This window comes from Platalea leucorodia (genome assembly GCF_965183815.1).
Source record: "Platalea leucorodia genome assembly, chromosome: 4".
Classification (NCBI taxonomy): domain Eukaryota; kingdom Metazoa; phylum Chordata; class Aves; order Pelecaniformes; family Threskiornithidae; genus Platalea; species Platalea leucorodia.
The window spans coordinates 60,579,840-60,602,919 of record NC_138826.1 but is presented as its reverse complement, the minus strand read 5'-3'; the positions used below and the strand labels follow the sequence as shown (position 1 = coordinate 60,602,919).

Below are 23,080 nucleotides of genomic sequence, written 5' to 3'. Positions count from 1 at the left end.
CAAATTTCCATATACTGCAAACCTGTGGTTTGAGAGATGTACTTACCTCCACCATTACCTTGACATGGTATGAAGAAACCTATTCAACAACATACTGTTACAAATTCTAAACAAAAAGGGACTCAACTTTATTTTCACCGTAATAGAAAATAATAAGAAGTGGTATCAACTGTGTCAAAGTACAATGAATCAAAAATGTCCAGTGGAAAAAGTAAATCATCAGCAAGGTTAAGGAGGTAGAATAGCAATAATTACAACTCCCTTCTCACATTGCTTTTTAATAGAAGTTGAGAAGATTAATCATTTGTTAGATGCTTTTGCTTATTTTTCATCCTAGGTCAGTCTTGCCTGTAATTATTTTTGAGAGAAAGCAATTGCTATTCTGGAGATTAAGAAAAAGCAATTGGTGAATTCTTAAAATGTATCATCAACTCAAGCAAGAGAAGAAAGTAACAGATCCATTATTTGAATAGCTTCCAAACTGGCACACATTGTAAATACCCTGGCGTCATTAACAAATCTTAAATAGCAGATTCAGATCAGAAATGAGGCTTAAAATTGGCAAACTCTGTCACTGCAGGTAGCATCCACAGCGACAAGTCCTATTTATATCTGAAAGACTCACATGTATAAATCATTTGTACAAACAGGACTGACTCAATTTCAGTAAATCCAGCTATACGCTTTAACATTAATAATTATTAATAGATTAAGGACATACTATAAGCCAGTAAAAGACTGTTTACTGTACATTACTTAATATAGCTACTCCACCCAAAAACAAATCCTCTGAAGATTATTTTACAAAAGTCTACCTATTTTGCATGGAAATAGACATAGAAAGGTATTCCATTCAAAATGAGTAGTTCTGGTCAAACAAGGGGTCAAATAAGGGTTAACCAGAAAATGTTGTAACACACACACCCCCCCCTCTTACACCAACACCTTCCCTGCCCCTTCCCCCCCACCCCCCACCCCCCCCCCCACCCCGCCAAAAGCTGTGCTTAACTATTAATATAATAGTCTGGCATACTATTGATAAATTGCTGTTTGCCGGCATTCACTGTCCTTCAATCAATTCTATGCCAAAAACATTACATTAGAAGAACATTAAGCTTCTGAAGTGAAGTACTTGGGTCAAAACATGGTAAAGCAGGGAGGCAGGCTCCACCTTCTTTGGAGGCAGGGTCTGCTTTATACTACCATTGTAACTGATGGCAGTTTGGCAACACTTTGACTTACCCACTGTATATGTTTTATTAAAAAAAACAACTGTTCTCTCCCCAGTAACAACAAAAGCTCACCAACATACAAGTATCAAGTTATACGAGCTAAGCATAGACTTCCCATCTTCCTGAATGTTTCTTGTAATTCTTTTGCAGATCAATTCTGATTCCAAGCATAATCAAGAACAGCGTTTCCTCCCCTAACCTTATATTTTTCTAAATAAGGTTTGCATATGGAACTGCCTGAGAAAACTGTTCTAAATATGGTCAATTGTAGAGGACAGGGCTATGGCATGAGTGATCAAGAACCGAATTTTTTGATCTCTTATTCTGTTATTTTCTGGAATCTACTACTCCCCGGCTGAAATCCAAACATGTCAAGTAACTAAGCACTCAACTACCCAAGATTATACTTTTTTCAAAAACCACAAAATAACGTGGTGGGGGTTTTTTCCATACCAGAATATTTCTTGAATTTCCATACCTCCATGACATGAAGGAACCTGTCCTCAGAGGGTGGATGAGTAGCCTGTAAAATCCGCCAGATGTGCTGAGTCTCATCCAGTGATACCTCTAGTAGATCTCCTACCATCATTAGATCTTCTAGCTGAGCTTTCGCTCCAGGTGACAGCTCCAATACAGGGGGTTCCAAACTGCGAGGTACCAGTGGACTCTTCCGAGGCTGCTTCCTTGGAGTGCTAGAACCTTTCAGACAGAAGGCAAGTCATACAAGGATAAAAGGAAGAGATCAAAACCAAAAGAAATGACTTTTTTCACAACAACAATCTAAGGAGGGAGACAATCCCAAGCAAAAAACTTTGACACAGGTTTATATATCAGACATCAGGAAACTAATTGCAACCTGACTCTACTGTACCTTCTTACAGACAACATATCCTCTACAACTAGCACAGGTAACAGAGCAGTTCCCCTCCTTACTGACTGCTCATCCCAGCTATCTGTCCAATTTTATCTCAATGTATACAAAAGCAAATACCTTGAGAGCAGCTTTTAGAAGCAGACGAATATGCATGTTCGGCACAGAACGAGGGAGCAGTCCACATGTGTGTCACCACTTCCTCTGATTTAATGGGGATTTCCTCATCACAAAACAAATTGGGCTCCAAGCTGCTAGAAGATTTTACACTGGCATTGTCCTGAAAAAGACCCACAGAAAACATGCATCATCTAGGTCCAGAAAATACCTACTTCAAAGTAAATTCTCCTAAGACTGACCAGTTTGCTGTTCCTAAAATCCTACTTTGAAGCACCCCACCAGAGACACCAAGACCATGTGCAAAAGGTACAAAGTTACACCCCTACTTAAACAGTGGATGAACACAGCAACTGTGGAGTCAATAGACTTATAGTTAGTGCATGAGAAACACTTGACAAGTTTCCTCACTCAGCAGTCCCTCAAGTATGGTCTTCAGAAGTCAACATAATGAACAGGGCCTTACTCTGCCTACATAATTTTTTTTTTTTGCTTGAAAAATTTGACTGCAAGACCATAAAGACTGGAATCTTTAGTAAAGCAGGGGTATGCTGAGTAAATAACAGTGTAAGATGCTCAATTCGCTCAATGCATTGTGTAGGATGGATGCTTGACTTGTTAGATACATCACACTCTGATGGGACGCATGCCCTCAGGTGCAGGTGGATCCATTAAGAGAAGAGAGATTAGGCATCTCTTAGCAGTGCGAGAAGCTTTGTTTGACTTTGCATTACATTAGGGAGAGAATCCAGAGAAGGCACAAGCCCATCTGAGTACATTCCTTGATGCCCCCTAGTACTAACTTCTCCCTCTTCTTACTCACCCCTGCAAGTAAAATTAATAAGGATAATCTCCTCAACCAGCTGTCTGTTTCCACAGCACTTTCCAGAACTTAGCTACCCCATCACATCTGTGATGAAACTGGCCAACAGGTTAAACATACTTAGCATGCTGTGTAAGACTGAAATCTTTCAGAAAACAATAAAAAACAAGAAGCTGGCTTAGAAGAAGAGAAAGGCTGTAGAGCAGTTATTGACAATATTTACCTGAAGATTAGCTGTGTGGGTCCCAAAATGGCCAACTCAGGAAATTGTACCACCCAGACACTGCCATTTCATGACATAAAAAGGGAGTTTAAGAATGGTAATCTCTCTCTGGCTTTCAGTTACATGTTTAAAAGGAAGTGAAGTGCACACTAATGATTTCAGCACAGAACTAGAAGTGGGAAATTCAGATTTAAATTGCCCAGATGAAAAGGTAGAATAAATATATTCAGAAAGAGGCAGATATTTCTCCCTACATAGTAAAGGTTATATCTCGTACAATATCTTGTTCTGGATATTGTATTATAGTACATTAAAGAAAGTTCAGGGCCAATAGGGAAATTAATAAAAAGATATCACCATTTGGTGGCCATAGGCAACGCAGGTGCAAAGGCATGAGAAAAAATACATGAGACAAAAATGAAAGCAATTAAAGGTGAAGAAAATTTACAGTAAATTTGACCAGTGAATCAGTCTGCTTGTAACAAATCTTAAAACAAGTCTAGCTCTTGCACTCATAATGAAGTATTTGCTGGCAAGAATCACGTTTTAATTAGAAGAAGCACAATATAATCAAACAGGCCTTTTCACTTCTTTTTTTGTAACCACTGTTGTACTTGAGATGCCCAAGACTGTGGTTTTCAAAATACAGTCTATGGACCCTTAGGGATCTAAGGATTACTTCTACAGTGTCCACAAGAAGTTATTAAGAGCAAATTCATACATGATGCATCATGATCTATATACTTTAAAAAAAAAAAACCACAACCACAAAAAAAACCCCAAAAAACCCCACATCACTCCACTAGAAAATGTTTATAGACCATAAACTGAAAAAAAACCCCAATGCTTGAAAGCCAACAGTATAAAAAGAATTAAATTCTGAGCAACTTTGCTATTGCTTTTGAACTTTGCTGCTCCTAATTTAGACCTGAAGAATTTGGTTGCCTGAAAATTTTGTCTTCTTTTCCAACCATGTTAGTTGACCTAATAAAAGACACTTCTGGTCCCTATCAGCTTTGCTTCAACAGATTTTTACTTTTAGGTTTTTACATTTACATATAGTGATGGATATCCAAATCAAAAGGGTTAAGTAATGGATTTTGAAATCATGACAACAGAATCATTAAACAAATGAAATTACACTCCTGCAAAACCCTCAGATACTGACAAGCATATGCCATCTTTCTTGACGTATGCTTTATCACAGCCTCAGAAAATGCCACGTCTTTCAGAAATGCCTTATTATGACTCCTGATGCAAAGAACAGTTTGTAAATTTTTTTTAATATAAAACTAATTTAATTAAAAGCTGTAACACCCAATTGAAATATACTTTTGTTGGCATTTCACATGGGACTAAGACAAATGTGTGTATTTGCATAAAGCTGCTTAGAAACAAAATACTAAAAATAGGAGACTGAGGCAAATCATACCTGGAAAATTTGCTGTCCCTTTATAAACCAGAAAATCTGCCTTAGAAGAATTTACATGACCACACTGTCTTTTAAGTTAGCATCTTTTAAGGTAGATATGACACTATCACTAAAAAGAAAACACTGCGCGAGAAGAAACAGTGGCATTGCTTTTGTCTCTACATATATCAGAAGGACATTTCCTAAGTTCAGAAGTGAAATACATCACATTGAAAACACTTGGCTATCTCTACAATTGCCTTTTCTCACGACAGTTCATCTCTATTTAAAATATTTTAAAAATTTAACTGCAGCTACAATTTCTGAACTGAATCCAGACACTAATTTTACAACACGATCCAGACATCTGGTCCTAAATATTTCCACACATCCAAAATTGAACACATGTACCTCCTTTATATGAGGGTTGAATGAAGAGAAAGGTATGAAAACATGAAAGAAGCTCTGGCATCAGCAAACTTTTTATAGGGCATGGAGTTTTCAAAGACTAATTTTTTGCTGTAGCAAAAACTGTTGAAGTGTTCTCCATATAGACACTCATATTTATGATTCATGGTATCTCTGAATGGGGCATAAAGACAATGTTCATCCTTCATGGTATTATAAATACAAATCTCTTGAGAAATGTATCTTTTTCCTTGGCACTAAAAAGCACCTTTTGAAACTGAAACGGGATATTTGGAAATTTTGAATAAAAACATTACAAAACTTCCCCATAGTCCAGAATTGAGATATTCAGATAAAATCAAGAAGTACCTCTTCTGCAACAGGAGCCAGGGCAGAATGTACATAGACAGCTTAAGATACAAAAAACATTCTGAAATAAATCGAATTAATAAGATACACGTGTTCTGGATTAATTCCATGCAGACAAGCCACATTGGATTACTTACCTTTATGTCATAGCCATACGTCTCCCTGATGTCTTCATCAGAGTCTGTCTCTTCATCATCGTAATCCAAAGTCTGCCGTGGGGATGAGGACACACTCCCTATCACTCTGTTAAAGGCTGATTGCTGGAAACTAGTCAAGTGTCCCTGAAAGAAAAATGGAATATGGGAATGAAACAATAAAATTTCCAGAAAAATCTATTAAAAAGCTGAAGAGTTACTGACAAAGAAAACAGTGGCTCTTTTGGCCTGAGGATAACTGCCTGGACAGTCCCAGAAAAGCCTAGTTACAGCAAGATGTGAAGAAAGACAGGGAAATATCCAAGGAAGAGGTTCTATTAGATTTTATTTCCATGTTTTTGAATAATAGTGACTAGAAAGACCTAGATACTGCTGTTCAGTGCTACCAAATTATAGTCTGTGGTTGTACAAAAACTTTTTCACCATAGCATCATCTAATCTCAATCTCAGGATGAAGAGGTCAGCTGTAAAAGTACCAGTGTTTGTCTACAGTCCTCGCTGAAGTTTACTAACAAGACACCAAATGCCTAAGAATGACAATCCATGAGAAATTATAAATATTGAGACCTTTGATTCTGTCAAGAGGGAAATGGAATTTGGACACCAAAGTGGCCACTGCTTTACACATCTTCAGGCCCTTAGCCAGCTGTTATATCTGAACTGATGTTTCTTACAAGCACCTTCAGCAGTTGCTATTGACAACTGCACAAAGCAACAAACCTGTTCCTCGAGCAGGACGTAACTGACTGAAGCCAGCCACAGCCTGAGACTGAGGAGCACTGAACTAAGTAATTTTGATATGTCTAATTCTCAGCTTTTAACTGCCCTCCCTGCTCCCCCAAGCTTATCCGAGAAAGATAAGGCATTTTGACACACTGCAGAAGGACAAGCACAGTAAAGAACAAGACATCCACATCCCTACCTGCAGGTCTGGGTTAGCTGCTGCTTTCTGTAGCTCTGCACTGATTATTTTCTCCGTTTTCTCCCGTGCTGCCTGCTCCACCATTCGCTGGCTGAGCACAGAAAGTTTAGCCAAAGCAGAGGACAACTCGTCAGTGGCCAAAGCCTGCCGCGCTCGGTCCTGCCAACTCATGGCACGTTCTGTCAAACACTGCAATGCCTCCCCTTCCGGCAGCCGCACAGGCAACTTCTGCAGGGACACCAGCAGAGACAGTATTGTCTCAAGCCGTGGCCTTCGAGAACGCATGCAAAGTGGACACAGAAACTTCACTTCTTTGGCCTGCCAACTAGAGCCCTTCTTCTGAGAACTTGTTTTGGGAAGGGGCACGCAGCCACTATGAAACCAGTCTTTGCAAAGCTCGCACTGTAGCATGAAACCACTAGCTGTTTTGCGGCAGACACAGAATTTGACTTCTTCGATTCGATCCACCATAGTCATCTTGGCCAGGTTAGCTGCCCTGAGAGCATGCATGGCTTCAATCTCCTTCTGTTCCCGCTCCTTGAATATAGCCACCTACCCAGGAAAGAAAAAACAGCTCATGACCTTCACAGCTAAGAGAGATTACATTTTATTAGCAATGGGGGGGGGGGGGGGGAGGGAACCACCAATACAAAAAACCAACCAAACCATATCAACAGATCTTCCTAGTTAAACTAGACCAAAACTTAGCAATTGTATGATCTAATTAAAACTTCAGCTAAAATATCTCCTCCTCAATTTTCATTACTCCCCTGAGTCCTTCTGACAGACATTCTATGCAAACTTTAGATAGCCTTCTCCATATCTACAAAGTTTCTGAAGTTGATAACTAAATCTGTCATAAGGCCACCAGAAGAACAGGTTTTGACTCCAGGAAAGAAGTCAGAATCAGTCGCATTCATCTGTCCACCGAGACAATGCAGCTGAGCATTGTTTCAATGTTGACTCAGCACCGGAAGCATCTGAGTGACCACATATCTTCCTGAAGCAACCTGCATTTCCTCAGTGTCTCCATTCAAGTAACTATAACAAAGCATACTAAGGTAAAACTGACTGCGTATAAGTCACATTAATTTTCTTTGTTCCCGGAGAAAGGGCAGCCAGATGACAGCAAATTCTTCTGATAAGCTGCATCAATATCCTCCCAACAAGGAAGAATCAAATATAGCATTCCCCCCAGCCCAGTTTCTATGACCAAGCACTTACAGGCCGCCCTCAAAATCGACCTAACCAAACATGTCTTGGTACTGTTTAAGGTAGAGCTGCACCTCATTCCACATTATTTTGATGGGACTTCAATAAATGTTAATAATATTAGATGAGCAGTCACAGATATTAATGCAAGAGCAGTTAAGTCTTACACATAGCCTGATACATATTAAATACCAGCACTTATACACTGAACTGTGCTTCCCTCTACTTTCACTGCAATTAAAGCTGAACTATATTCTTGTGTCAAATATCATATTATGAGATATTTGTTTCAGTGAGATTCATCTATCAGTTCTTCCATAAGATTTCTACACAGATCAGAGACAAATTAAACCCACGTTATCAGGAGACACTACCTTTCATTGCTCCTTACCACAGCTGCAGTGTCCCTGGCCTCCTCCAGCCCATCCTCCAGTTCACTTAGGGATTCCAAGTCAAGATCTTTCTCCTTCTCCTTCTCCATCAACTCCTTTGCCCTCTTCCGCCTGTTCTTACTGCTCCCATAAACACCAATATCAGTCCGAGGGCTCAGAACCTGTAAGCACCAAGAAAACTTACACTGTCAGAGCCAAGGATGCCAAGAACAGAAAAAATTTCTAATCTATAAAGTTATGATTTCAGGGACATATATGAGAACATCTAATAAAGGAATTACAACAGAGTCACCAGAAAGCAAAAAATACTCAGCAATCTAACATATTTGATATCTCTCAATTAATGCTAGGAAGAGGAGAAATAAACAGAAAAGGATACAAGTATTTCATACATATGGAATTTGAATGTAATCAGCACCAGACTGATGTGGCAGGTCAACTTGAAAACCACTGTTTTCATGATTAAGTTACAAAACCTATTCAGATTAAACTATCATACATATAGCTAACTGAAATACTGTATGCAGTTCAGTATCAGTAGTTTAACATTCACTTGAAGCGCCTTCATCAATTGCAAGTCTTAAAGATCTGCTATGATTTCATATTTACATCAGCAATTTGGTGGCTGAAACAAAACTAAAAAATATGTTATAAGCCTTTTAATATCAAACATGAGGGGCTGCAAAGCACTTTTAAGGACAAGAATCAAATTTTAAGTAATCTTGATTAGTTGGAAGGCATACTTAAATAATATAAAAACTATCAAATTAAAGTCACTATAGGAAAGTTCAAATTGATACATTTAAGAAAACAGTCAAATGCAAAACCAGAACATATTAAATAACTAGTTAGGCAGAAGAAAAGAATTTGGACCTAGAGTGCATTATAAACTGAACAGAAATCAGTGTGATGATGTTGCAATGGGGTAGATCCCATTGGGAAACATTAAACAGCAGTATCCCCTTTGAGACACAAGATGTAATTTTTGCACTTCACGTGGCACTAGGGAGGCCATAGCGAGAGGATTCTGTCTGGTTTTGGACATCACACTAAAAGTGAAGACAAATGCAGAGAATAGCAACAAGGTAAGAGGATGAAAAATACAGCCTACAAGAAAGCGTTGAAAGAACTGGAATTGTTTTCCCTAGAAAAGGGAAGCCTGTCAAGTAGATATGATAAATCTTCAAACACGTGAATGATTTTTATTAAAACAAAGACAGTAACTACATTCATTGAAGTGAAATAAACAGTTGCTGACTTAATTTTTCTTATAGTTAAACAGCTTACAAAATATCTAATCTATTTGCTTAGAATTTAAGCAGTGGAACAAGTTAAAACATTCCTCAATTAGCTTCTATGTCCACTTCAGGCCTACATTTCTACAACTGTACAAAAAGAGAAATCCTTTTCTTTCCCTCCCAAAAAGGACTTTTAATCTGTTTCTTCAAAAGTAACAGCTGAGGTTGTCTATACATAAACCAAGACTAGCCAAACATAACTTTTTGCCTTTTTCATTCTTTTCAATTGAGAACAGCTGAGGTTTTTTATTATATTCTATTCTCAAAAGGAGCTGTAATCAACTGTAATTGAACCAGCTGTTCCCTCCAGACCACAGATGGCCATCAATATCAGTTCCTGAAGGCTGACACAGAAGTGTCTGTTGCTCACCTGTAACAGGCTGTAGCTTGAGTTCTTCTTCAGGAAGGTCCTTCCTGTGCGCTCTCTCCAGGCACGTGCTGCAGCTACCTGTGACTCCAGCTGTGGCAGGGCATCAAGACGCACTGGTATTGGGCGGCCTTTGGCAGACAAGCTCTCCAGTTGTTCCAGGTAGGCATAGTTGCTCCCGTTCTGGGGTAAAAGAAATTTTTCTAAGCCAACGATTCCACCATTATATCAGTGGCCAGCTTAATTTCAAGCCATAGACTATTTTGTCACTAACTAAAATAGAGTTCCATAGGAAAGGAAAGGAGGGCAGGGTTTCAATCTTACTGATATTTTTAAAACTACCTCATACAGTTTTTATTTTAACAGCCATTCTGACATGGCCAGCTGGCTTACGGAGTAAGACAACATTTCATTTCTACATGGTTGTCTTGAATGATGTCTGCTTAACAGCAAGCTACAATATCTGGGAGTTGTACAGGGGCTGATGTGAAATCAATTGGGATTCTCACTTCAGTTCCCAGCAAATACCCGATACAGGAATAACAGTTGCAGCCCACAGATCAACACCCAGAAATATCACAGAAGCCACGTCACTTTTGGATCAAGTTATGTGGGTAAAGCAATGGGGGGGGGACACGACTACTGAACTAACAATGTCATAACTTTATCTATTTCAGATAGAAAATTTCAGCCATCAGTGCCATTAAATCTTGCACCATTTTGGGGAGAAAAAAACAAATAAAAAGAAACCATTTCCATAGCCAGCTCCAAAACTGAAGACCTGTGAACAGAACATCTTCCACTCCAGCTAAGTATTTCCAGTGACAGTGTGCAGAACAGTTTCAATACCAAGTAGAGGCCCTTTGAGAGTTACATTTGTATCATAATGAATTTGCCCACTTTTACATCCCCCATGAAATGCATAAAAGGAAGGGAAAGAAATTGAATAGCCAGTGGGGAAAGAGCAGCACAAAAAGAAAAAGAAATTCAAACACACGAGCTATGGTAAGCACGTTTAACAGCAGTAAGGTTTAAGGTTTGGTTTTTTTTTTTAAGGTTATAGTAAGGTTTCCCTTCAGGTCACCTTTGTGGGGAGAGGGGCTAGGAATAAAGAACACATCTAAATAAAACGATGCAAGCAGAAGATTCTAGTCCCTGCTGTAACCCCTACCTGAATGGCCTCCACTTTGGCTGTCCAGTCTCTAGCCCGCTGCAGGGCTTCTTTCAGTGCCAGCACATTGGGCAGGTAAGCAGGGATGTTCTTTGCTTCATTCACGATGCCCTCCAGAGCCATCATGCTTTGGCGTGGTCTAGAGTAAGAAAAACTCAATTCCAGCTTTCTCTCAAAACGCCAGTCAACTGAAGACATAAATTGGACAGGCTGGTGATGCAACGACTTCACTACACTGCAGTGTAGGATACCATGGCTCTAGTCTTGGAGGGTGCTACTGGCTACCACATAACAGGAGAGGCGAGAAAGCTGATGGACTTTGCACAATCAAGTTCAAAAGAGTACAGCATCAGAACTCCTTAACATTGAGTAAGCTGTCTTGTGCAGCATACTCAGTGTTTTTTGTTGAGGGGGATGAATAGCAAAGACAGCGGCAATTCAGAGCCTCCTGCCACTGTGCAACACGACAAGCAATCAACTCTTCTGCAACTCATCAACAACCTCAAATCCAACTCTTGAGCAATCAAAACGCTGGGAGGTAAAAAAAGTACTACAGCTTCAAAGCCCCTACTTTTCACCACACTCCTCAACCGAGGCTGAGAACCCCTGCAGTGTGTGACCTATAAGAACAGTTTGCAAAGGAACACTCACCTGGCCTGCAGGCAGACCTTGGCCTTCTCCTCCCACCTCTCCGAGACTGTAAGCAGCTCCTGCAGCTCAGCCATGGCTTTCTCTACAGCATGGTGTGGTGCCAAGCCCACACCAGAGTCAATCAGCTTCTTCATCACATCCAGGGTGACTCTCTGGGGATCCAAGAGGGTGGACCTCACCTCATCCAGCCACCGTGCCTGCTGCAGCTCTTGCTTCAGCCTTGGCAGTTCAGGAAGTTCTACGTAAAGGCCAGAGCCCATGTCTATCAACTCCTGCAGCTTGCAGGAGTCTGGGATCTCATCCATCATAGCTTCTTGAGCACGCTCATGAAATTCTTCCACATCGTCAAGCAGATTCTGAAGTAACATACAGTACAAATCAATTAGAAAATACGCCCATAGAATCAAAAGGGAAAGTTGACTGAAGGATCAGTCAGCTGCAAATTTGTATGTGATCATCACATCATCAGCCAAGAGCTTCTACACACACTGCCAGCTAGTTTGTCACAAGCCGTCAGGTCTGACACGTATTAAGTAACGGACCACCTAAACTCATTTGGTCTAATGTTTCATACACTATACACATCAGGTGGATGAAACTCTACACCTAAAATAGTACAACTGCAACTAACTACAGCTGCCAAAAAACAGAATATTAAGCACTGCCCGGTCAACATTGATTTTAAAATAGTGGGGGGAAAGGGGACTTCTGCAAACAGATCATCTTTTCAGTCTAGTGTCCAGGGCATTACAGTAATGATGGTAATACACAACATGCTGAGGAAAAAGAACAAGCCAGAGTTGTATGATGACACAAATACCAAAAGATCATTAAAATAACAATGGTCAGGTTTTAAATTACTGTTTCCTAAAGCAGGCCCATTACTTAAACACACCTAGGTTTTATCTCAAAAAGCAAAGAAATGAAAATGCAAAACCCTCTAGTGAAAGGAGACAGTTTCACAGAAATCCAACTGCACTGCTGCAGTTGTCCTCATCCTCATGTTTTGGCACTGCAATGAAAAAAATCAAAGAAAGCAAACAGACAGGGAAGAATCTCTGCAGGAGATTCATTCAAGAACATTCAACCAGTATACTCAATTGATTCATTCCTGAATCTCTTACAAAAACAGGTATTCCTGATAGCAAGTCGATGGCATGATGAGGAGCAAAACCTGCATTTCCTAACCCTTAGCTTACTGTACTTTTTGTCTGATGCTGCTTTTCATGACTGTCTGGAAACCGGAAGGCATTTACAAAAAAGAACAAGATCCACATCATAAGGATTTTGATTTAGGGAACATATGCTGAATGCTTCACAGTGACAACAGTAAATTATTACAGTTTAATAATTATAATGCCTTTTGTGTAGAGAAAATACTCATCATCCAACATGACAATTATTTTGCAATTCATTATGATGGATAATTGCATTCAAATGCCATGCTGAAAGTTAGTGAGTGCTTAGGCATAAATGATCATTATCTGACTTCATTCAGAAGCTAAAAGACTATGGTTTCTCACCAGTAAAATGATAATATTTATTTTATTGGTTAGTGATTATGTTGAAGCTTCAAGAGCATACACATGCACAGAGTACTTTAACAGAACCAGTTTCCTAAGGCTGGGGAGGGGGAAGAAGGAGACTAGCTGGGTGAAAATGTTTAGACAAAAATACAAATTAAAACCGTTAAAGAGTTTATTGTATGCCCTCAGCTGCGTCAACTAGGAATTACGTCTTAATTAGAAGCAGGTTTTAAATACACTAGAAACAAAGAACTCCTTTGAGAGCAACCTTATAGGTCTATGAATAGATGACGATAAAATTTCATGAATAAATATTAGTAAGTATTTCTGGTTTGTATTTGCAAAGAAGTGTAGTAAAATCTTCCTATCATATGAGGATGATAATATACTTTCCACTCTATTAGCTGCTGGGAAACACATTAAAGAACATCTTTGAAGGATAAAGATTAGAGTCAACAAGCCTGGGAAATCTGTCTCCTGAAGTTCTAGTTTTCTGAAAGCACCTGTTTTCAGCAACAACATGCCAATATCAAAGACAAGAAGAAAGTCCAATATAAAGTCTCTTCATGATATCAACAATGAACTACCATGGAAAAGTCAATACAGAATTCGTGAATGAAGGAGGACATCACCAGGAAACACTTATGGAAAAGAGGCCTTCTCAAACAAGACTAACTATTATATGTTTGGTTATGTAGGGGAGCTGCACATATGGGTAATGTTTTAGAATTTTAGGACCTCAATCTAGCACTATAGAACATTCTTCTTAAAACTGTATCAACAGAGAATATGTGGGTTAATATATGGTTAACACACATCTCAAGAACCATTTCTTAAGGTGAAAAACCTTCATTTATTAAGGATGTTTCTTGAAGGAGTTTTCCAGAAGTTGGTTAGTAGGCGAAACACTATTTAACATTTCATCATCAGTGACACAGAAACAAATTAAGATTACTGCTGAAAACACTTGCTATGATACAGACTGCCAGAGTGATAAATGATAATAGCAGCCAGGGGAATCAGTATGATCTGAATTACTTATTAGGCTAGATTCGTTCAAAGACAGGTGCAAAGATATATATGAAAGACAAGAAATGCAGGCCATGCATACAGATTAAGGGGGCTGTAACCTGGAAAGCAAGGCTGAGAAGTATTTACTGAACAATTGTCAACATGGTGCTGCTTTTCCCCTCCCCTGAAGAAGCACACCGATATAACCTTTGGAAGTTTCTACCAAAACATATAAAGGGTAGGATTTAACTGGAAATTCCATCCCTATAGATAGCATAAAAGATGCTGGAATAAGAGTAAGTGGTTCAGAGAGATAAAGCTGGGCTGCCTGGACAGTGAGAGGTGGGGAGCATCTTTTATTCTGATTTACCTACAGTGAGACCACCACATCTGACCATGCCCACTGCAACAGGCACCTTAAAAAGTGTATGCATAGTCAAGTAAAGTGCTCTGTTCAGTTGTCAAAACGCTGATCGCCATGTGCAATACCCCACGCTGTCTGAGACTGCCTCACAAGAGAGCTAAGGTATTCTTCCAGAATGGCAATGGAGGCCAGGTGGAATACTTTAGAGCATCTCACAGCTCACTAGATAGCCATGTTCAGGCTATCAAATTGAGCCATACATATTCAGCTGCTATGACTACACTAGCATAAAAATACAAATGCCATCGTTGCCCACTTAGAGACATGCTTACAAACAAGCAAGAAAATGAGCAGGAAATACATGTTACCATTCCATTATGGACAGACAGCAACGTCATCAGCAAAACTTCAATGACAACAGCAAGATTACCCAGTAAAGCAGGAAGACACTGAGCTAGATATATCCAGTGTATTTTACTTCCTTTCTTGAGGCCACAGATATTGAAAAGCAGCTACTTGCTTTATATTAGAAGCTAGAAATGAAACACCCTATTCAATCCATCTCTGCCAGTGTAAGACTGATTCTTAAAAAAAAAAAAAGCCTCTCGTCCTTTACATCAGGCAATATAATCTGTTTAAAAAAAAAAAAAAAAACAAACAAACAAACAAAAAACAGACAACCACAAACAAAAACAGAACAAAGCAAAAAGCATGACCCGATATATCTGAGGAGCAGATGGAAACTCACCTTTACTTGTCGGGCCTGGCTGATAACACAGGGCAGGCTAAACAACTGCTGTACAAATGCTTTAAGCTCCTCCATAGTTAGCTTGGTCCGTGTCCTTCCACTATCTTGGCTCTGTCTGCTGTATGAATGGACATAATTAAACAATATTACATGAGAGAGAGGATGATGATCCCTGGATTTACTGAGAAGTTACAAAAGAATTTCATCACTTGAGAACTCAAAAAAACCAAACTCCACAAGAATTCCAAAATCTTGAAAACTAAATTTAATGTAATACCTCTGAGAATCTTCAAGAGAATTTACCCTGCTTTTCAGAGGTAGGAATGTCTAGACGACTTTCAAATTGGGTTTGTTCCAAATAGGTAAAAGAACATAGCCCCAAAAAGCTTGCTTTAGGCAGCTCAAGAAGTTAGACTGCCATGACAGGCACTGACAAGAAGTCTCAGGTATGTAACAGCAACAAGCTCTGAAAAGAAGTCTTATTTTCTAGAGCACTCTCTCTGTAGCCAGAGAACTGTTGAAACTGGCCTTGCAACAGGAAAAGACTGCTACCAAGTAGGACATGTTCTGTAAAGACATTTCCATTAAATATCACCCACAGCAAGTATCACGAGCCCGCTGAATGCAGTAAAAGACTTAAAAGTGACACACTGCACAAATTAAAGACTTGGTTTACATATCACTGACAGGCACAACAATTTCACAAGCAGGACAGATTTTAAACACTGAAGAGTGGTTCCCTGCTAATGAATCTACATTTTATTACTACAGAAACATTAAAGAAAAACAAAATTCAATCTTTCAACCTATGGACTTAAATGTAATTGTAAAAGTAAAATTTAGATGAATGATCAAACATAATTACACACTACGTGAAACACAGAGGGGGAAAAAAGAACACTGCAGGCTTTGACTAGCTACGACAGACAGTAAGAAGGAGCGGTGGCTGCACTGGACCTGCTGGGCCTCCAATACTCCTGCATGAGAGTGAACGGGGTGCGGCGCTCCAAGAGACACCACGGCAGGAGGACACACTCTCTGAAACACCTCACTGCCTTTCTGACCCTAGTCCAACCATGGACTGCCACAGCACGAGATGCTGCACAAAAAGAGACAACTATCCCTGCCTACGGAAACTCACAACTTTTAACAGCAGGGAGAGAGATAGGATTGGAATATTGGACACATCTTCACAGCTACACATTACCTATTTTTCAGGTTTATATATAATTAGATGCATAAGGGATAGATTTTCTTTTGCTACATTTGACCATGAGTTTATTGCTGCTTTAATCCCTGCCAAATTGTTCTGTTTGAGCACTCATTTTTAATTTGCTTTCTTAATAACCTTATCCTTTGTGTAAATGTGATCCTTCGCAATGTATTAAACATCAACATTAATGTTAAAGAAGAAGCTGAACATGACCTCTATATTTAAATTTCCTAATGCTGTTCATGGAATAGGTTTAAAAGTCTTTCTCAAACCTCAATTTTGTAACATACTGCTATTCAGCATACAACAGCCCTCAGATGTATATACAAGTCCTTTTTTTTTTCCCCCATGGAATTCCTTTCAGCTTTAGATCAGACACATCCTTGAAATCTGTCAAATCTTTCTACCCCTTGTGTTTCTTGGGACAGTGCTGGAAATCCACCAAATAATTAACTGAAGGCAAATCTGTTGAGAAGGCTGACACACTCCAACAGCAGGAGGAGGACGAAGCAGCAGCAGACCAGAAACAGCTGGGAGCTACCAAAATAATTAAACTTCACTAGGAACAGGGCAATGCAAGCCCTGTAGCATTCCTTCCATCATCCAGACCAGAGTTCTAAGTGACCATACCCCTGCGGTAGTGGGATTCTACAATGATAAAAAACAAACTGGAGAGCATTCTTTCCCCTTCAAATGCAGCAAAAATGCTTCTCTGTTTTATAACAGCTTTCCAATTACATCAGATATTATACTTGGATCTGTGGTGTAACTCTAACATTTCAGCGTTCGAGTTCAAGCAATTATGATACGCAGTACGTCCTGTGTAGCAAAGTTGGGTATTATAATTAACAAGATATTGACTTTTTACTCCCTCCCTTGAAAAGTCTTAAGTTATACAAAAAAACTACACATGCAGAAAAAACAACCAACTACAAAGCCAAATCTTAGAGGAAATGCAAGCTATAAAAGCTTACTATACAACCACTAGCACAAGAATTACAGTCACCTGATCAAATTCTTTTCTATGGGACTTTTATTCAGTGCACAGAATGCATAGGAGAGAAGGAGGAACACGTTGCTGAAGGCTCATGACAGCAGAACAAGGGGACACATCCAGCAGATTGCCGAGGTAGGGCCAGTGGACAGAGTAATACTGAGGCAGCCGCAGGCAAGGCAGGCAACACAAAGAACTAAGGGAGTCTAAACTGCCAGAAGTCACTGAGGCAAGCCACTACTTTGCAGCCACACATCGCTGACTCCCATGGTCCTTCCCAAGAAGTAAAAGACTAGCTCAAACTCTGGACTGTTTTTGCTCTCTGCACTGCTCTGCTCCCCAAGATCCTTTTGTCCCAGTCAATGCTGGCAAGACACATCTCCTTTGCATCTTCCAGTAACTCCACCAGCATCACAACACATTCTGCAACTTGAGAACAGCTGGCAAAACTATAAATATTTTTGAGAAATGCTGTACCAGAAGATACAACTGCACTTGCCTCACCAACCATAATTGGTATTTCCTACTTTTCAAGCATTTTGCTTTGCAATCCAATGTTTTAACAGATTTTCTTTCCATAGCTTTAAGCTATGTACTTAGCCATGGTACCTAAAACACTAACATTCATGTCAAGACTTACTTTCATCACATTTTTTCCTCTAGTTGTCTTTCCCAACAACTCTCCCACACATTCAGAGAAATACCTGATCAGCGATCAAACACACAACTTCTCCAAAGGATTTCACATTTCAGTACAGAAGTCAGCTGAAAACAGTCTGTTTAACACATTCCAACCCAGTGTGCTTTTTTGGCCCTTTGTGTCACTCCATCTGCCTCCCCTACCTCTCAATGAGTCACAGCACTAAGGGCAGGAAACACTGAAAGAAGTTAGTAGGCAGTGAGACCTCAGGGTTCGTGCATTCCCAGGGCCCATCAAGTAACAAAACAGACAGATGGAAACTGTTGAAAAAATGCCTGTCCTACCTGTGTTTTTGCTTTTTGCTCAGAAGCAGCTGTGCTACTGAAGCACAGGTCTCTGCTTCTTTCACAGCATCTCTGAGTCTGCGGAAAAGATCATTCTCTGGGTATTTTCTGTCTTCAGCATCCTCCAACATTACTCTCAGCTCAATCACATCTGTAATAATAACAATACATAAATATTTTGTATGCAAAAACAAAAGAGATTTTAGACTGCTTCAAAGGCCTTCAATCAAGGCTCCAACAGGCTAGTTCAATTTGAAATGCACAATGATGAGTGGCATTACACTCTCAGATTAGCTCATTTCTTTTTTCCACTAAACAATACACAGTGTTTCTCTCATTAGAGCACAGAACAGATGTAGGAGTTTCAGGACATCCTACTATGAATGATAGAAGTCTGACCTTTCTTGTGGTTGAGATTGGCAGACAGAGCCTCTGTAACTCTACTGACCCAAGTGTCATAAGACTGTGCTCTAACTTTCACTCCATACAGCAAAGAAGGAAGGTCTTCTAGTGGGTATCGGTACCTGGAGATATGGAAGGAAAAGACAGAAAGAGTATTAATGCCCATACAAAAGCCAGGATATTGTTTATATTGTGTTTTTCCAGCTACAACAAGGCCAGAAAGACAGAACATGTATAATACCTGCTGCCTTGGAACCAAGAAACAAGCAAAGAGGATAAAAATACTCCTTAAACAAAGACAAGTGTGGCCAAATGTTGTATTTGGTCACTGGTCTCCAGCAAACTATTGTATATGGAAGAAAAGTGGGTGGAAAAAAAAATTCTGTGTACCTTAGACACTTCTTCTGCATGGGACACGGACATAAATCAGACGGATGGTATAAGCATACCAGACGCTCAGGATTACAGGAACATGTAAGAGCTGACAAGAAGCACGTGGTTCTGCAAGCTGTGCACTGACGCTCATCATCTGGAACCAGTTCAAATACCTCTTCTTCAGACATCAACACTCCCTAACAAAAAAAATTAGACACTTGCTAAAAACTCTAATCCAGGCTGGGGGAGGGGGAAGCAAAAGTTCTTTTGCAACCAAAGTGAGTGAGTTGTCTTGTTACTCACCATCTGTACAACAGACTCCCTTAACCGTGTCTCTTCCTCTATCATTAGAGTCATCTCCTTGCAGACCATGGCAGCCAGCCCGACATCCAAGCACTCTGGATCTGCAGCCATCTTGAAGATCAGCTCTTCATGGGAGAAAACACAATGACGTCCTAGCCTTCGGTAATGACTCACACACTGACGTCCAATGGGAAGCTACAAAAAACCCGACATCTATCATTCTGGGAAAAGACATTTCAAGATGATCTCTTAGCTCCCACTTTCCTTCCTTCGATAAAACCTGGGAAAAGACTGAGACTAAGAGAGTTGTATCTTATGGGACAGAGCCAATTATAAAAACCTTAAATCATGTCACAGATGAGGACAAAAGATATCCGTGGTGGGGGGTCATCTGCCATAACCTTACATGCCTAACTTTCAGACACAAGTTTAAGAGTTGTCGTAAGCTCTTTTTACTTCCAGTGGAAAGAAACTGGCACCAAAAAGAAGTCATCTGGTCTATGCTAAGGTGAATGCACTGCCCTCTGGATATTACTGTGCTTGGACATAAACATTTAACACAAGATGCCTAGAGTTAACCAAAATTGATATAACTCATTTTGTGCCTTTTAAAGAAAAAAATGTAAAATGCTAGATGAACTTGCTACACAGATTTCTGGTTACATTTTGTATAAGCAAAGGAAATTTCACATGGCTGGTGTGAGTTTAGCAGTTTTCCACGGAGGCTATACACAGATTACATCATGAGCCCAGGAGAAAATAAGAACACTGACACACTGTCAATCCTACAGACAATTTCTCTGATGAATGAATAAAATTCTCTGATTAAGGACTAAAATTCCTACTTGAAGGTAACAAAAAAGAAGTTAGAGATAGATTAACTACAGATGAGATTGTAACTTCCAACTGTAAACCCTAGATAGTGAACATGCCAGAGTTTCAGTTTGAAGCTGCTTAAAATTATGTGATCAAAATTATTGTGTGTAATGGAAACTCACATCAGTCTAACTGCTGTACCAGGAACTATAGAAGTAAAACATACTATGTAACATAAAAGACTACTCTTCAGATAAGAAAGTTACTAACACTCTCCTTGCAAAGATGACCTAGCAGAGACATAGCAAACATGTACAAAAGAACAGACCCAGTCAGCAGTGCAGAAGTTCACAGCTTCAGCAAAGTTATATCCCTGGTTAAATCCAGAGTGATAGGCACGAGGAAAGGTCACAACAAACTCGCCAGCACACTGATTGGTCCTGTATACCTAATACAAGTGAGGATAAAGGGGAAAAAAAAAAAGAAAAAATATGAAACTTGCAACACAGTTTAAGACACACAATTAAAGGAAGTTTGAGCACCACTTTATCTATAGAACACAACAGGCAATGTAGCTACCCCAAAAGTGGTAATGTATGGTTCCGTCTTCTTAAAGTGAATCCTCAGTTTATAGCTTTACCCAAAAAGCTGAATATATAAGCCAACAGCTGAAAATTCTCTTTATGAATCCCAAAAGGGATGTTTCTCTATCATCATTTAATCCATCGCACCACAAACTGCGAAAGCTTCTGGAAACAGTTTATGGTTTGCTTTGTTGGGGTATCTGCCAGGGAAGCAATTTATCCTAAGACAAAAGCAAATGATAATGACTGCTGCTTAAAGGTCTGCAGTCAATTATGTTTGGTCAAAAAAGCAGTTTGTAATGCTGAGATTTCTACTGAACATAAGACAAGTATGTTACTGTCAAGAGATATTAAAAGCATTTCACAGACAAACTTGCTGCTATGGCAGGGTGTTTTTTGTTTTGTGTTTTTTTTTTAATTAAAAATTAAATGTAACACACAATGTACACTTGTTCTATAAGATATTTTATGTAAGAAGCTTGGCACGCTCACTTCTAATATAACTTAAATTTCATGGTGAGTCTAGAGAAGATTCTAGAAAATAGCTTTAAAAAACACCCCATAACTAATGAATTGAATACATAAGTGTCCACCATAAAAATTCTTCAGAGTTATGCCAAACCATTGTTAGACAAATCTTGCACAGAATGAAAAAAAGAGTGCATAGGAGTGCTTATGTAAAAAATGTTTATGTGCTACTCACTGGTACACCATGTTCCATCAGCACATTGGGGTTCATAATAGTGACCAGCTGATGCAGGAGATCAGGCTGGGATTCAAATAGCTCAGGAGCCAATTCCTTCATCACGTCCTCTAGCTGCTCTGCTGCATGAGAGGGCACGCCATACCATGTCTTTGGCTCTCCCCTAACAAAAAACAACCACAGTAATAAACACATTACTTAAAGGAAAGTAACGGTGCCACTCAACTGCAAAGTATACCTCAAATCTAGCACCACTGTCCACACAAGCCCAATACTTTGCATATAGACACAAAAAGGTCTTTAATCAACAACCATCTCCTTCAGGATGTACCATTCTAATCTGAAAAATCAATTACACTACAATACAATGACAAGCCTAATGTGGAAGATAATTGTCATTTACCATGCTCTAAAGGGACAAAATGGACAATTATTTTCCTTTAGGAAGAAGGAAGTAAGCTTAAACAAAACCTTGGCCATCACAGCCAATGTTTAAGAGAAGAGAGATCACTGTATTTCTCACTTAATTAGGCTTGGAGTAGTCCTATTCCGGAAACCAATGGAATAGTATATCAGCTAAGCAGAAGTGGAAAGAATAGAACACCAGACAGTACAACGAAATACAGGCAATCCATCTAATATACATAACTAATTACCGAAAACTAGTGGTCCACTGGACTCTTAAGATAAAAAATGCCTAATGACATGAATTAGTTAAGTATGAGGGAAGAAAGAGATTAACAAGACCAAAACTAAACAGAAAATTACTTGAGAACATATTATCCCAGTCCTTCCAGTCCTGTCTTAATCAAAATAAACTGCAATCACCTAGTATCTATTGTGCTGAGGTTTATTTTTTAATTTTATTTAATTAAGAAGTACAAGCAGTAGTCTGCTGAAATATCTGAAACCGTTTACATAGCACTATTTAAATGTATTAATAATCTTGTCACCAGCCATCCCAAAAGTTAGATGAGGCACAGTGCATTTTCTGTGGTTCCTACAGGCTTCAGTGACACCTGCTGGTAGGACACAGCTAGTAAAGCCCAGTAAATTACTACTACTCTGCATATGGGCTGCTAGAACTCACTAGCTGACACAAAACCCTCACATACTGATCTTGTTAATAGCATGCTGAGGTCAATAACTGAACTCGAAACAAAATTAATCCCCCACCTGAGCCTGCGGATCTGATTTTACTAGCAAACATGCTTCTCCAGAAACGTGCAATCACAGTCTAAAGGCTATCAACTCATCTTTACCAGATGTACAAACATTCTATTCTGAAGGGGTACTTCCCACAGCTTCCCCCTCCTGCCCCCCTGCCCTATCCACTGTGACTGAGCATGATGGACTGAGAACACTGCAATGCAAATAGTTAATCTGTCACGGTTCTTCTTTTCAAACACAAAAGCTGAATACCAGAACACTTCTA

General features: G+C 39.4%; 1 protein-coding gene across 3 annotated transcripts in view; it reads right to left on the bottom strand.

Moving 5' to 3' along the window:
- Positions 1 to 23,080, bottom strand: part of KDM5A (lysine demethylase 5A) — a 50,515-nt gene that overhangs the window by 5,055 nt on the left and 22,380 nt on the right. Inside the window, exons 12-26 of one of the 3 annotated variants that reach the window (XM_082309980.1) lie at positions 21,646 to 21,808; positions 20,687 to 20,806; positions 19,543 to 19,737; positions 19,255 to 19,436; positions 18,862 to 18,986; positions 18,463 to 18,613; positions 15,272 to 15,389; positions 11,623 to 11,978; positions 10,972 to 11,110; positions 9,804 to 9,983; positions 8,135 to 8,296; positions 6,532 to 7,083; positions 5,592 to 5,735; positions 2,224 to 2,383; positions 1,711 to 1,931 (exon numbers count right to left, since the gene is read on the bottom strand). In XM_082309980.1, the coding sequence (XP_082166106.1) occupies positions 1,711 to 1,931; positions 2,224 to 2,383; positions 5,592 to 5,735; positions 6,532 to 7,083; positions 8,135 to 8,296; positions 9,804 to 9,983; positions 10,972 to 11,110; positions 11,623 to 11,978; positions 15,272 to 15,389; positions 18,463 to 18,613; positions 18,862 to 18,986; positions 19,255 to 19,436; positions 19,543 to 19,737; positions 20,687 to 20,806; positions 21,646 to 21,808 (2,968 nt within the window). Of the gene's footprint in view, positions 1 to 1,710; positions 1,932 to 2,223; positions 2,384 to 3,266; positions 3,327 to 5,591; positions 5,736 to 6,531; positions 7,084 to 8,134; positions 8,297 to 9,803; positions 9,984 to 10,971; positions 11,111 to 11,622; positions 11,979 to 15,271; positions 15,390 to 18,462; positions 18,614 to 18,861; positions 18,987 to 19,254; positions 19,437 to 19,542; positions 19,738 to 20,686; positions 20,807 to 21,645; positions 21,809 to 23,080 lie in introns of those variants that run through there. The other 2 variants (XM_082309981.1, XM_082309982.1) reach the window with 2 other exon arrangements.